Source organism: Salvelinus namaycush, unplaced genomic scaffold, assembly GCF_016432855.1.
Source record: "Salvelinus namaycush isolate Seneca unplaced genomic scaffold, SaNama_1.0 Scaffold2387, whole genome shotgun sequence".
In the NCBI taxonomy this organism is placed as follows: Eukaryota; Metazoa; Chordata; class Actinopteri; order Salmoniformes; family Salmonidae; genus Salvelinus; species Salvelinus namaycush.
In genome coordinates this window covers 1-16162 of record NW_024059216.1, presented here as the reverse complement: position 1 = coordinate 16162, position 16162 = coordinate 1, and the positions used below count along the sequence as shown (strand labels likewise).

Sequence of the window (16162 nt, the reverse complement as noted above, 5' to 3'; positions counted from 1 at the left end):
ACATCAAGGACCAGTCAGACATCAAGGACCAGTCAGACATCAAGGACCAGTCAGACATCAAGGACCAGTCAGAGATCAAGGACCAGTCAGACATCAAGGACCAGTCAGACATCAAGGACCAGTCAGACATCAATGACCAGTCAGACATCAAGGTTAAACTCACCTTTATATTTTCTCCACTTGTAGACACCAGCTGCAAGAACTACAACAGCTGCTGCAAGAACTACAACAGCTGCTATTGACAGACCAACCTTCCACCAGTAGGGTAATATAGGAAACAGGTCATCTGAAACAGAGAAGCCATGTCAAACCATTACAACACTACATATATACTGTACAGGAAGTAAAGCATCATTTATAAATACTACTGAACACAGACCAATAAGGTCATCCCCTAGGATCCACTAACTAGTCTAACTAACTAGGGGTCTCAGGTATTTGGGTTAACCAATGAAGACCACACCTGGGACATGAATGTATGTCTCCTTCAGGTGGTTGATCTCCGGCTGGTGAACTCTACAGGTGAACCTGTTGGTGTCAGTCTGGTTCACGGTGACATGTCGTCTCACAGCGTAGCGGCCCTCTGAGTCCCTGTGTCTCTCTGGAGGTCCATCAGCAGGGAGGATGGTTCCAGAACTGTCCAGCCACTCCATCTCAGGTTCAGGAAACCAGCCTCCAGACTCACACTTCAGGACCACCCCCCAGCCTTTGATTCCATCAATAGAGATCACTGGCTGAGATACAGCACCTACACAGATACAAGATAAAACAGAGATCACTGGCTGAGATACAACACCTACAGATACAAGATAAAACAGAGATCACTGGCTGAGATACAGCACCTACAGATACAAGATAAAACAGAGATCACTGGCTGAGATACAACACCTACAGATACAAGATAAAACAGAGATCACTGGCTGAGATACAACACCTACAGATACAAGATAAAACAGAGATCACTGGCTGAGATACAGCACCTACACAGATACAAGATAAAACAGAGATCACTGGCTGAGATACAGCACCTACACAGATACAAGATAAAACAGAGATCACTGGCTGAGATACAGCACCTACACAGATACAAGATAAAACAGAGATCACTGGCTGAGATACAGCACCTACAGATACAAGATAAAAGTGCAGTGAAAAAGTTTTTTTCTGATGATTTTTCTATTTGTGCTGAATGTTGACAGATCTTCAACCAAACCAAAACCTTCGATATAATCAATATTTCCAAATAACGAAAGAATATACACCACTGGGACTGTGAGTCAACAGTAGGTAGTAGGAATATTGGGACACAGCAGTGAGTCAACAGCAGGTAGTAGGAATATTAGGACACAGAAGTGAGTCAACAGTAGGTAGTAGGAATATTGGGACACAGCAGTGTGACAGTGTGGGAGGTTTTGATGTGTGAGGAGTGTGTTGTAAAGGCTGTGTGCTGAGCAGCTGAATACATGATCTATAACAGAGGAAGGAATGATGAGGGAGGAAGACCAGCTGAATACATGATCTATAACAGAGGAAGGACTGATGAGGGAGGAAGACCAGCTGAATACATGATCTATAACAGAGGAAGGACTGATGAGGGAGGAAGACCAGCTGAATACATGATCTATAACAGAGGAAGGAATGATGAGGGAGGAACACCAGCTGAATACATGATCTAAAACAGAGGAAGGAATGATGAGGGAGGAAGACCAGCTGAATACATGATCTATAACAGAGGAAGGAATGATGAGGGAGGAAGACCAGCTGAATACATGATCTATAACAGAGGAAGGAATGATGAGGGAGGAAGACCAGCTGAATACATGATCTATAACAGAGGAAGGAATGATGAGGGAGGAAGACCAGCTGAATACATGATCTATAACAGAGGAAGACCAGCTGAATACATGATCTATAACAGAGGAAGGAATGATGAGGGAGGAAGACCAGCTGAATACATGATCTATAACAGAGGAAGGAATGATGAGGGAGGAAGACCAGCTGAAAACATGATCTATAACAGAGGAAGGAATGATGAGGGAGGAAGACCAGCTGAATACATGATCTATAACAGAGGAAGGAATGATGAGGGAGGAAGACCAGCTGAATACATGATCTATAACAGAGGAAGGAATGATGAGGGAGTGTCGTGGCTGAATCAGATTTAGCTAAGTAACATAGATGTTATTTTCATCATATGCTTGTGAGATACTTGTCATTAGAAGGGTGCCCATTGGACTATAGGGTTTACAGTGCATTTCCCCTTCTCAGCTAGGGATTAGTACCTTGGGGCCAGAGAGGGGAGGTCAGGCTTGTCTTCATAAGTCAATGTAATGTTAAACCATCTGGTGCAAAGTAGAATATCAGAAGGGGAGGAGGACAGAATGGAACGTTGTGTTCTTATGGGAACGTGTCTGTAATTATTCCTAAACCATGTGACGGGATGGCCTTATTAATGGGGAACCAGTTAGTCATACAATGTCTGTACGCCAGTCACTCCCTACTTTTCTCATAGGGGGAAGGAGTTTGGCCGTGTTTGGAACCATTGTATTTCCCCTCTGAGGTTGCCCTTATCTTGACCTAGTATTTGACCTAAGAGGCTCACTGTCTTTTCTGAGTTTATCCAGGAGGGGGTGTATTTGAGATGGGAGTATCTCAAATGACAATTGATATATGCCATTGGATGAGGTAACGTTTCGGTAGACAGTGAAGTATCAAGCATGAGATTTAAACCTTGTCTTGGGAGATCAAACTGAACGATGATTTATAGCTGATGCTGTCTAGCGATAGGATACTCCTCTTTCGGGTAAAGGATTATTTGTAAGTTGAGAGGGGTCTATCTTGGCTGTAAATGAAATTAAGAATTGTTTTGTAAGCACTCTCAGAGAATTCATTTATAGACACTGAATTGATCTGAGAGTCAAAGGGCTAGAGGTGAAGCTTGTATATATATTAAAGACGGAATATATCATTTAACTCTGACATGTGTGTGGTTGGCTCTCTCTCTCTCTTTATTGAGTATTTACCACGACAGGAGGAAGACATGTTGATATTTTAGCAGCCAATCATGTAGCCAGATTTACCAATACAACCTCTGATCACATCTCCAGTATTCATAACTCACCAACAATGAGTTGAACGGTGGTTTCCTTCACCTGGCTGTTCAGTGTTGGAAGGAAGCACCTGTAGCTTCCAGCATCAGAGAGAGTAACTCTGGTCAGCTTTAAGGAGACGTTGCCATTCTTCAGTTCTTCATGAAACATTGATGTCCTTCTCCTGTAGGATGGAGACTGATCCTCATTGGAGTCTCGACCTTGACGGTACAAATGGACGTTCCTTGTTTTCAGGTTCAATCTTGTCCACTCCACTGCCATGTCCTCAGCACTGACACTGGGTTTCAGGGAACATGGTAGAATGACGTCATCACCAGCTAAGGCAACGACTCGGTCAGCCGGTCCAACAACCTGAACCTCAGACGACCCTGGAGAAAAACAAACGACACACAGTTAAAGATATCTGGTAACTTCCTGTTGTTCCATGGATTCTGGCCCATATGACACCATTCATTCATAAAGATATCTGGTAACTTCCTGTTGTTCCATGGATTCTGGCCCACATGACACCATTCATTCATAAAGATATCTGGTAACTTCCTGTTGTTCCATGGATTCTGGCCCATATGACACCATTCATTCATAAAGATATCTGGTAACTTCCTGTTGTTCCATGGATTCTGGCCCATATGACACCATTCATTCATAAAGATATCTGGTAACTTCCTGTTGTTCCATGGATTCTGGCCCATTATGACACCATTCATTCATAAAGATATCTGGTAACTTCCTGTTGTTCCATGGATTCTGGCCCATTATGACACCATTCATTCATAAAGATATCTGGTAACTTCCTGTTGTTCCATGGATTCTGGCCCATTATGACACCATTCATTCATAAAGATATCTGGTAACTTCCTGTTGTTCCATGGATTCTGGCCCATTATGACACCATTCATTCATAAAGATATCTGGTAACTTCCTGTTGTTCCATGGATTCTGGCCCATTATGACACCATTCATTCATAAAGATATCTGGTAACTTCCTGTTGTTCCATGGATTCTGGCCCATTATGACACCATTCATTCATAAAGATATCTGGTAACTTCCTGTTGTTCCATGGATTCTGGCCCATTATGACACCATTCATTCATAAAGATATCTGGTAACTTCCTGTTGTTCCATGGATTCTGGCCCATATGACACCATTCATTCATAAAGATATCTGGTAACTTCCTGTTGTTCCATGGATTCTGGCCCATATGACACCATTCATTCCTGTGTTTAGACTCAATAGTGATTTGAAGTCAAATATAGTCATTTAAGATGGCGTCTCATGTGGGAGACTTAGGTAGACAGTTTGAGCTACTCCAGGAAGTGACGTTACAGGCTAGCTCAGTGCTGCCCCCCTCATTAAGTAACTCAAGTTGAAGGCCAACCGGGGTACTGCAGGCTGCCATTAGACATAACATGCAGGCTGGCTCAGTGCTGCCCCTCTCATTAAGTAGCTCAAGTTGAAGGCCAACCGGGGTACTGCAGGCTGCCATTAGACATAACATGCAGGCTGGCTCAGTGCTGCCCCCTCTCATTAAGTAACTCAAGTTGAAGGCCAACTGGGGTACTGCAGGCTGCCATTAGACATAACATGCAGGCTAGCTCAGTGCTGCCCCTCTCATTAAGTAGCTCAAGTTGAAGGCCAACCGGGGTACTGCAGGCTGCCATTAGACATAACATGCAGGCTAGCTCAGTGCTGCCCCCTCTCATTAAGTAACTCAAGTTGAAGGCCAACCAGGGTACTGCAGGCTGCCATTAGACATAACATGCAGGCTAGCTCAGTGCTGCCCCCTCTCATTAAGTAACTCAAGTTGAAGGCCAAACGGGGTACTGCAGGCTGCCATTAGACATAACATGCAGGCTAGCTCAGTGCTGCCCCCTCTCATTAAGTAGCTCAAGTTGAAGGCCAACAGGGGTACTGCAGGCTGCCATTAGATATAACATGCAGGCTAGCTCAGTGCTGCCCCTCTCATTAAGTAACTCAAGTTGAAGGCCAACCGGGGTACTGCAGGCTGCCATTAGACATAACATGCAGGCTAGCTCAGTGCTGCCCCCTCTCATTAAGTAACTCAAGTTGAAGGCCAACCGGGGAACTGCAGGCTGCCATTAGACATAACATGCAGGCTAGCTCAGTGCTGCCCCTCTCATTAAGTAACTCAAGTTGAAGGCCAACCGGGGAACTGCAGGCTGCCATTAGACATAACATGCAGGCTAGCTCAGTGCTGCCCCCTCTCATTAAGTAACTCAAGTTGAAGGCCAACCGGGGTACTGCAGGCTGCCATTAGACATAACATGCAGGCTAGCTCAGTGCTGCCCCCTCTCATTAAGTAACTCAAGTTGAAGGCCAACCGGGGAACTGCAGGCTGCCATTAGACATAACATGCAGGCTAGCTCAGTGCTGCCCCTCTCATTAAGTAACTCAAGTTGAAGGCCAACCGGGGTACTGCAGGCTGCCATTAGACATAACATGCCATTAGCAATGCACACTGAGTTTACAAAACATTATGAACACCTGAGCTGTGTTCGAATGCCCATACTGACATACTGTATACTACATACTTAATGAGTATATACTATATACCGAAGGTGTCGACTCGAATCACAAATATGATGACTTGCAACTCGACTTTGACACCAATGACTCGCGACTGAACTTGGACTTGAGCCTTATGACTCGACCTGACTTGATACCCTCCCCAAGCCCAAATATTAAAAATGATGCTATTAAAAAAAAGTGTGCAACTCTTCATTTAATAATTAACGGATTACAGTTTGAATCGGACAGCAGCCAATCAAATTGTGCCAGCTGAGAAAAAGTTGTGCGTGGCAGTGCAGAGGAACGTCGGCGGGTGAATTCAGATGGAGCCCTTGGAAAGATGATACCCAAAATTATTATTTTCGGATATAAAGACGACGCTGTATCAACAAAAACGGATTGCAACTTGCAAAGCATGCGTGCAGAAAATGACAGACGGAGGCGCAACAATTTCCAACTTTGTTTGACATTTGAAGCAGCACAAAGAATGGTAAGTCGTGGCTAATATAGCAGACAGCTATATATTAGATTACTGTTCCTAAATGCATTGACATACGTTAGCCTACTGTAACCACACAGAGTGTGTGTGTGTGTGTGTGTGCGTGCGTGCGTGCGTGCGTGCGTGTGCGTGTGTGTGTGTGTGTGTGTGTGTGTTAAGGTTGGGCGATTGTGTACATCGCCCGATTGCGCCTTCTTATGGCTACCCATGTATTTCCATGGAAATATAATGTTTATTTGGAAAGTAATAAATATATAGATATTTTTAAAGCATTCATGATTTGCGTAAATGTAATGTACTAACTATTACTCTTGTTAAAAATATGGTATTATTATAAATGGTATTACATTACATTTGGTGAAGAGCACGTTATGACTTGTTTAGGACTCGAAACTCAAAGTTTAGAACTTGAGACTTGACTTGAGACTTGACTTGAGACTTGAGTGCTAAGACTTGAGACTTGACTCGGACTTGCCTGTCTTGACTTGGGACTTGAGTGCTAAGACTTGAGACTTGTGACTTGTAAAACAGTGACTTGGTCCCACCTCTGGTACTTTTAGTTCATTTTATTATACTGTAAACGGAACTGGATCCTTTAAGTTGAGCGTACTAGCTATTCTTCTGTCTACCGGAAGTTGATGCTGCTGCTATGCAACCTCTTGCTAGCTCGTTAGCATAACAAATTACCACATTTTACGACTTCAGGTGTGTTCTTAAATTCAATCTGGAGTGCCAGAGTGCGCTCATAAATTCAGAGCCTTGTCAGATTGTCTGTTTGTAAATTCAGAGTCTTGTCAGATTGTCTGTTTGTAAATTCAGAGCGCTGTCAGATTGTCTGTTTGTAAATTCAGAGCGCTGTCAGATTGTCTGTTTGTAAGTTCAGAGCGCTGTCAGATTGTCTGTTTGTAAATTCAGAGCGTTGTCAGATTGTCTGTTTGTAAATTCAGAGCGCTGTCAGATTGTCTGTTTGTAAATTCAGAGCGTTGTCAGATTGTCTGTTTGTAAATTCAGAGCGTTGTCAGATTGTCTGTTTGTAAATTCAGAGCGCTGTCAGATTGTCTGTTTGTAAATTCAGAGTGTTGTCAGATTGTCTGTTTGTAAATTCAGAGCGTTGTCAGGTTGTCTGTTTGTAAATTCAGAGCGTTGTCAGGTTGTCTGTTTGTAAGTTCAGAGCGTTGTCAGATTGTCTGTTTGTAAATTCAGAGCGTTGTCAGATTGTCTGTTTGTAAATTCAGAGCGTTGTCAGATTGTCTGTTTGTAAATTCAGAGCGTTTCCCTCTCGGAGCGCACAGTGGATGCTCGGGCTGAGGAGTAGGGTTGATATGAGCGTTCTGACCTTACAACGGCAGTCGAGCACCCAAGCTAACGTTGGCTAGCTTGCTAGCTACTTCCAGACACAAATGAGAGATCAGCTCGCTCTGACTATTTTACCCTCCCTAGCAGAGCTGGTTAGGCTGTTTTCATGTTATCTAGAGCGTTGGTGACTGTAACTGTGCTGTTGGCAACAATTTAATTACACTTTTTTGCTGACGTTTACTGACACCGGCCATATTCAACTGGTGTTGAGCGCTTGTAAATTCATTATTGTGCACTCTGGCACTCAGACGAGACTGCTCTGAAATCGGAGTAGACCGCTAGAGTGGAATTACGAAAGCACCCGAATGTCCATTGAGAACGCACGACTAAACCATTTAGCTAACGGGAATAATCAAGTCAATAAACATTGGGTAGCTAGATAGTTAATATACTGGCACGTTTGATGTATACGTATAATATACTGTTATTCAAATCTGAAAATGATGTGAAGCTTATTTCCTGAAGAATTGAATTTTGTGTGGTTAGTATGAGTATTGGAACACAGCTCTGCTCTTTCCATGACATAGACTGACCAGGTGAATCCAGGTGAAAGTGATGATCCCTTTATTTTCTAGGGGGTAGATCAGCTTTAATATTGTAGATAGATTGTAGCTTCTGCCAAGACTTTGCCCGTTGGGTGAGGGTCATAAAACCCCTTTCTCTCTCTTCCCCCCACCGGTTTATGACCCCCCATAAATACCGAAACTCTCTCTCCACTCTATAGAATGGACTTGTGAAAATCCGTTGTTACCACAGAGAGAACCTAGAACGAGGATACAGACAACCGCTGAAATATCTATTCTATGAGAACATTTCCAAATGGTACTCTGAAGTATCCATTCTAACAACCACGGAAGACTTTGATCATCGGGGAACCAGAGAGACTCAGCAGACGGATTCCAACAGAGAAGACAACAACGACATACGGGCGTAAATATAAATTGCAATGAGCATTCATAAACAGAAATCTAACTAAATCTGTGTTCATGTACAGTACACAAACAGAGAAACAAAAACACACACAAACACACACACAGAGACCCTCACGGACTCACAGACACACAAACACACAAACATGCACAGGGATGCACATGTACCTCCTCTTCTTCCCTTTTGCTGACTGTTGCAGCAGGTCTATTTTAGACTGAATGGGAACGTACAGTTGAAGTCAGAAGTTTACATACACTTAGGTTGGAGTCATTAAAACTCGTTTTTCAACCACTCAACAAATTTCTTCGTAACAAACTACAGTTTGGCAGGTCAATTAGGACATCTACTTTGTGGATGACACCAGTAATTTTTCCAACAATTGTTTACAGACAGATTATTTTCACTTATAATTCACTTTATCACAATTCCAGTGGGTCAAACGTTTACATACACTAAGTTGACTGTGCCTTTAAACAGCTTGGAAAATTCCAGAAATGGATGTCATGGCTTTAGAAGCTTCTGATAGGCTAATTGACATCATTTGAGTCAATTGGAGGTGTACCCGTGGATGTATTTCAAGGCCTACCTTCAAACTCAGTGCCTCTTTGTTTGACATCATGGGAAAATCAAAAGAAAATTAGCCAAGACCTCAGACAATAAATTGTAGACCTCCACAAGTCTGGTTCATCCTTGGGAGCAATTTCCAAACGCCTGAAGGTACCACGCTCATCTGTACAAACAATAGTACACAAGTATAAACACTATGGGACCACGCAGCCGTCATAACGCTCAGGAAGGAGATGCGTTCTGTCTCGTAGAGATGAACGTACTTTGGTGCGAAAAGTGCAAATCAATCCCAGAACAACAGCCAAGGACCTTATGAAGATGCTGGAGGAAACAGGTACAAAAGTCCTATATCCACAGTAAAACGAGTCCTATATCGACATAACCTGAAAGGCCGCTCAGCAGGAAGAAGCCACTGCTCCAAAACGCCATAGAACAGCCAAACTAAGGTTTGCAACTGCACATGGGGACAAAGATCGTACTTTTTTGAGAAATGTTCTCTGGTCTGATGAAACAAAAATAGAGCTGTTTGGCCATAATGACCATCGTTATGTTTGGAGGAAAAAGAGGGAGGCTTGTAAGCCGAAGAACAGCATCCCAAACGTGAAGCACAGGGGTGGCAGCATCATGTTGTGGGGGTTCTTTGCTGCAGGAGGAACTGGTGCACTTCACAAAATAGATGGTTTCATGAGGACAGACATTTATGTGGATATATTGAAGCAACATCTCAAGGCATCAGTCACGAAGTTAAAGCTTGGATCTTCCAAATGGACAATGACCCCAAGCATACTTCCAAAGTTGTGGCAAAATGGCTTAAGGACAACAAAGTCAAGGTTTTGGAGTGGCCATCACAAAGCCCTGACCTCCATCCTATAAATAATTTGTGAGCAGAAATGTTTTTTGTGGGAAGCTTGTGGAAGGCTACCCGAAACGTTGACTAAAGTTAAACAATTGAAAGGCAATGCTACCAAATACTAATTGAGTGTATGTAAACTTCTGACCCACTGGGAATGTGATGAAAGAAATAAAAGCTGAAATAAATCATTCTCTCTACTATTATTCTGACATTTCACATTCTTAAAATAAAGTGGTGATCCTCATTTTTACTAGGATTAAATGTCAGGAATTGTGAAAAACTGAGTTTAAATGTATTTGGATAAGGTGTATGTAAACTTCCGACTTCATCTCTATATGTTAAACAGTTCCTTACTCTACCACTAATGAATACAGTATATCATCTCTATATGTTAACCAGTTCCTTACTCTACCACTAATGAATACAGTATAACCATCATCTCTATATGTTAACCAGTTCCTTACTCTACCACTAATGAATACAGTATATCATCTCTATATGTTAACCAGTTCCTTACTCTACCACTAATGAATACAGTATAACCATCATCTCTATATGTTAACCAGTTCCTTACTCTACCACTAATGAATACAGTATAACCACCATCTCTATATGTTAACCAGTTCCTTACTCTACCACTAATGAATACAGTATATCATCTCTATATGTTAAATAGTTCCTTACTCTACCACTAATGAATACAGTATAACCATCATCTCTATATGTTAACCAGTTCCTTACTCTACCACTAATGAATACAGTATAACCATCATCTCTATATGTTAACCAGTTCCTTACTCTACCACTAATGAATACAGTATATCATCTCTATATGTTAACCAGTTCCTTACTCTACCACTAATGAATACAGTATATCATCTCTATATGTTAACCAGTTCCTTACTCTACCACTAATGAATACAGTATAACCATCACCTCTATATGTTAAACAGTTCCTTACTCTACCACTAATGAATACAGTATAACCATCATCTCTATATGTTAACCAGTTCCTTACTCTACCACCAATGAATACAGTATAACCATCATCTCTATATGTTAACCAGTTCCTTACTCTACCACTAATGAATACAGTATATCATCTCTATATGTTAACCAGTTCCTTACTCTACCACTAATGAATACAGTATAACCATCATCTCTATATGTTAACCAGTTCCTTACTCTACCACTAATGAATACAGTATATCATCTCTATATGTTAACCAGTTCCTTACTCTACCACTAATGAATACAGTATATCCATCATCTCTATATGTTAACCAGTTCCTTACTCTACCACTAATGAATACAGTATAACCATCATCTCTATATGTTAACCAGTTCCTTACTCTACCACTAATGAATACAGTATAACCATCACCTCTATATGTTAACCAGTTCCTTACTCTACCACTAATGAATACAGTATAACCATCATCTCTATATGTTAACCAGTTCCTTACTCTACCACTAATGAATACAGTATAACCATCATCTCTATATGTTAACCAGTTCCTTACTCTACCACTAATGAATACAGTATAACCATCATCTCTATATGTTAACCAGTTCCTTACTCTACCACTAATGAATACAGTACCATAATAACCATCATCTCTATATGTTAACCAGTTCCTTACTCTACCACTAATGAATACAGTATATCATCTCTATATGTTAAATAGTTCCTTACTCTACCACTAATGAATACAGTATATCATCTCTATATGTTAAATAGTTCCTTACTCTACCACTAATGAATACAGTATAACCATCACCTCTATATGTTAACCAGTTCCTTACTCTAACACTAATGAATACAGTACCATTATAACCATCATCTCTATGTGTTAACCAGTTCCTTACTCTACCACTAATGAATACAGTATATCATCTCTATATGTTAACCAGTTCCTTACTCTACCACTAATGAATACAGTATATCATCTCTATATGTTAACCAGTTCCTTACTCTACCACTAATGAATACAGTATAACCATCATCTCTATATGTTAATAGTTCCTTACTCTACCACTAATGAATACAGTATAACCATCATCTCTATATGTTAACCAGTTCCTTACTCTACCACTAATGAATACAGTATATCATCTCTATATGTTAACCAGTTCCTTACTCTACCACTAATGAATACAGTATAACCATCATCTCTATATGTTAACCAGTTCCTTACTCTACCACTAATGAATACAGTATAACCATCATCTCTATATGTTAACCAGTTCCTTACTCTACCACTAATGAATACAGTATAACCATCATCTCTATATGTTAACCAGTTCCTTACTCTACCACTAATGAATACAGTATATCATCTCTATATGTTAACCAGTTCCTTACTCTACCACTAATGAATACAGTATAATCATCTCTATATGTTAACCAGTTCCTTACTCTACCACTAATGAATACAGTATAACCATCATCTCTATATGTTAACCAGTTCCTTACTCTACCACTAATGAATACAGTATATCATCTCTATATGTTAACCAGTTCCTTACTCTACCACTAATGAATACAGTATATCATCTCTATATGTTAACCAGTTCCTTACTCTACCACTAATGAATACAGTATATCATCTCTATATGTTAACCAGTTCCTTACTCTACCACTAATGAATACAGTATATCATCTCTATATGTTAACCAGTTCCTTACTCTACCACTAATGAATACAGTATAACCATCATCTCTATATGTTAACCAGTTCCTTACTCTACCACTAATGAATACAGTATAACCATCATCTCTATATGTTAACCAGTTCCTTACTCTACCACTAATGAATACAGTATATCATCTCTATATGTTAACCAGTTCCTTACTCTACCACTAATGAATACAGTATAATCATCTCTATATGTTAACCAGTTCCTTACTCTACCACTAATGAATACAGTATATCATCTCTATATGTTAACCAGTTCCTTACTCTACCACTAATGAATACAGTATAACCATCATCTCTATATGTTAACCAGTTCCTTACTCTACCACTAATGAATACAGTATAACCATCATCTCTATATGTTAACCAGTTCCTTACTCTACCACTAATGAATACAGTATAACCATCATCTCTATATGTTAACCAGTTCCTTACTCTACCACTAATGAATACAGTATAACCATCATCTCTATATGTTAACCAGTTCCTTACTCTACCACTAATGAATACAGTATAACCATCATCTCTATATGTTAACCAGTTCCTTACTCTACCACTAATGAATACAGTATATCATCTCTATATGTTAACCAGTTCCTTACTCTACCACTAATGAATACAGTATATCATCTCTATATGTTAACCAGTTCCTTACTCTACCACTAATGAATACAGTATAACCATCATCTCTATATGTTAACCAGTTCCTTACTCTACCACTAATGAATACAGTATAACCATCATCTCTATATGTTAACCAGTTCCTTACTATACCACTAATGAATACAGTATATCATCTCTATATGTTAACCAGTTCCTTACTCTACCACTAATGAATACAGTATATCATCTCTATATGTTAACCAGTTCCTTACTCTACCACTAATGAATACAGTATAACCATCATCTCTATATGTTAACCAGTTCCTTACTCTACCACTAATGAATACAGTAAACCATCATCTCTATATGTTAACCAGTTCCTTACTCTACCACTAATGAATACAGTATATCATCTCTATATGTTAACCAGTTCCTTACTCTACCACTAATGAATACAGTATAACCATCATCTCTATATGTTAACCAGTTCCTTACTCTACCACTAATGAATACAGTATAACTATCATCTCTATATGTTAACCAGTTCCTTACTCTACCACTAATGAATACAGTATAACCACCATCTCTATATGTTAACCAGTTCCTTACTCTACCACTAATGAATACAGTATATCATCTCTATATGTTAACCAGTTCCTTACTCTACCACTAATGAATACAGTATATCATCTCTATATGTTAACCAGTTCCTTACTCTACCACTAATGAATACAGTATATCATCTCTATATGTTAACCAGTTCCTTACTCTACCACTAATGAATACAGTATAACCATCATCTCTATATGTTAACCAGTTCCTTACTCTACCACTAATGAATACAGTATAACCATCATCTCTATATGTTAACCAGTTCCTTACTCTACCACTAATGAATACAGTATAACCATCATCTCTATATGTTAACCAGTTCCTTACTCTACCACTAATGAATACAGTATAATCATCTCTATATGTTAACCAGTTCCTTACTCTACCACTAATGAATACAGTATAACCATCATCTCTATATGTTAACCAGTTCCTTACTCTACCACTAATGAATACAGTATAACCATCATCTCTATATGTTAACCAGTTCCTTACTCTACCACTAATGAATACAGTATAACCATCATCTCTATATGTTAACCAGTTCCTTACTCTACCACTAATGAATACAGTATACATCATCTCTATATGTTAACCAGTTCCTTACTCTACCACTAATGAATACAGTATATCATCTCTATATGTTAACCAGTTCCTTACTCTACCACTAATGAATACAGTATATCATCTCTATATGTTAACCAGTTCCTTACTCTACCACTAATGAATACAGTATAATCATCTCTATATGTTAACCAGTTCCTTACTCTACCACTAATGAATACAGTATATCATCTCTATATGTTAACCAGTTCCTTACTCTACCACTAATGAATACAGTATAACCATCATCTCTATATGTTAACCAGTTCCTTACTCTACCACTAATGAATACAGTATAACCATCATCTCTATATGTTAACCAGTTCCTTACTCTACCACTAATGAACACAGTATAACCATCATCTCTATATGTTAACCAGTTCCTTACTCTACCACTAATGAATACAGTATAACCATCATCTCTATATGTTAACCAGTTCCTTACTCTACCACTAATGAATACAGTATAACCATCATCTCTATATGTTAACCAGTTCCTTACTCTACCACTAATGAATACAGTATATCATCTCTATATGTTAACCAGTTCCTTACTCTACCACTAATGAATACAGTATAACCATCATCTCTATATGTTAACCAGTTCCTTACTCTACCACTAATGAATACAGTATAACCATCATCTCTATATGTTAACCAGTTCCTTACTCTACCACTAATGAATACAGTATAATCATCTCTATATGTTAACCAGTTCCTTACTCTACCACTAATGAATACAGTATAACCATCATCTCTATATGTTAACCAGTTCCTTACTCTACCACTAATGAATACAGTATAACCATCATCTCTATATGTTAACCAGTTCCTTACTCTACCACTAATGAATACAGTATAACCATCATCTCTATATGTTAACCAGTTCCTTACTCTACCACTAATGAATACAGTATAACCATCATCTCTATATGTTAACCAGTTCCTTACTCTACCACTAATGAATACAGTATAACCATCATCTCTATATGTTAACCAGTTCCTTACTCTACCACTAATGAATACAGTATAACCATCATCTCTATATGTTAACCAGTTCCTTACTCTACCACTAATGAATACAGTATAATCATCTCTATATGTTAACCAGTTCCTTACTCTACCACTAATGAATACAGTATAACATCATCTCTATATGTTAACCAGTTCCTTACTCTACCACTAATGAATACAGTATAACCATCATCTCTATATGTTAACCAGTTCCTTACTCTACCACTAATGAATACAGTATAACCATCATCTCTATATGTTAACCAGTTCCTTACTCTACCACTAATGAATACAGTATAACCATCATCTCTATATGTTAACCAGTTCCTTACTCTACCACTAATGAATACAGTATAACCATCATCTCTATATGTTAACCAGTTCCTTACTCTACCACTAATGAATACAGTATAACCATCATCTCTATATGTTAACCAGTTCCTTACTCTACCACTAATGAATACAGTATATCAATCTCTATATGTTAACCAGTTCCTTACTCTACCACTAATGATACAGTATAACCATCACTCTATATGTTAACCAGTTCCTTACTCTACCACTAATGAATACAGTATACCATCATCTCTATATGTTAACCAGTTCCTTACTCTACCACTAATGAATACAGTATAACCATCATCTCTATATGTTAACCAGTTCCTTACTCTACCACTAATGAATACAGTATAACCATCATCTCTATATGTTAACCAGTTCCTTACTCTACCACTAATGAATACAGTATAACCATCATCTCTATATGTTAACCAGTTCTTACTCTAC

At 39.2% G+C, this 16162-nt stretch overlaps 1 protein-coding gene across 1 annotated transcript; it reads right to left on the bottom strand.

Moving 5' to 3' along the window:
• Nucleotides 1–443: 443 nt before the first annotated feature.
• LOC120038773 (butyrophilin subfamily 1 member A1-like) lies at nucleotides 444–3478 on the bottom strand (the record flags this gene model as incomplete). Its single annotated transcript, XM_038984418.1, has 2 exons — nucleotides 444–748; nucleotides 3122–3478. Coding segments are annotated over 2 exons (662 nt in total), but the record flags the coding sequence as incomplete, so codon positions are not given.
• Between the last annotated feature and the right edge of the window lie 12684 nt (nucleotides 3479–16162).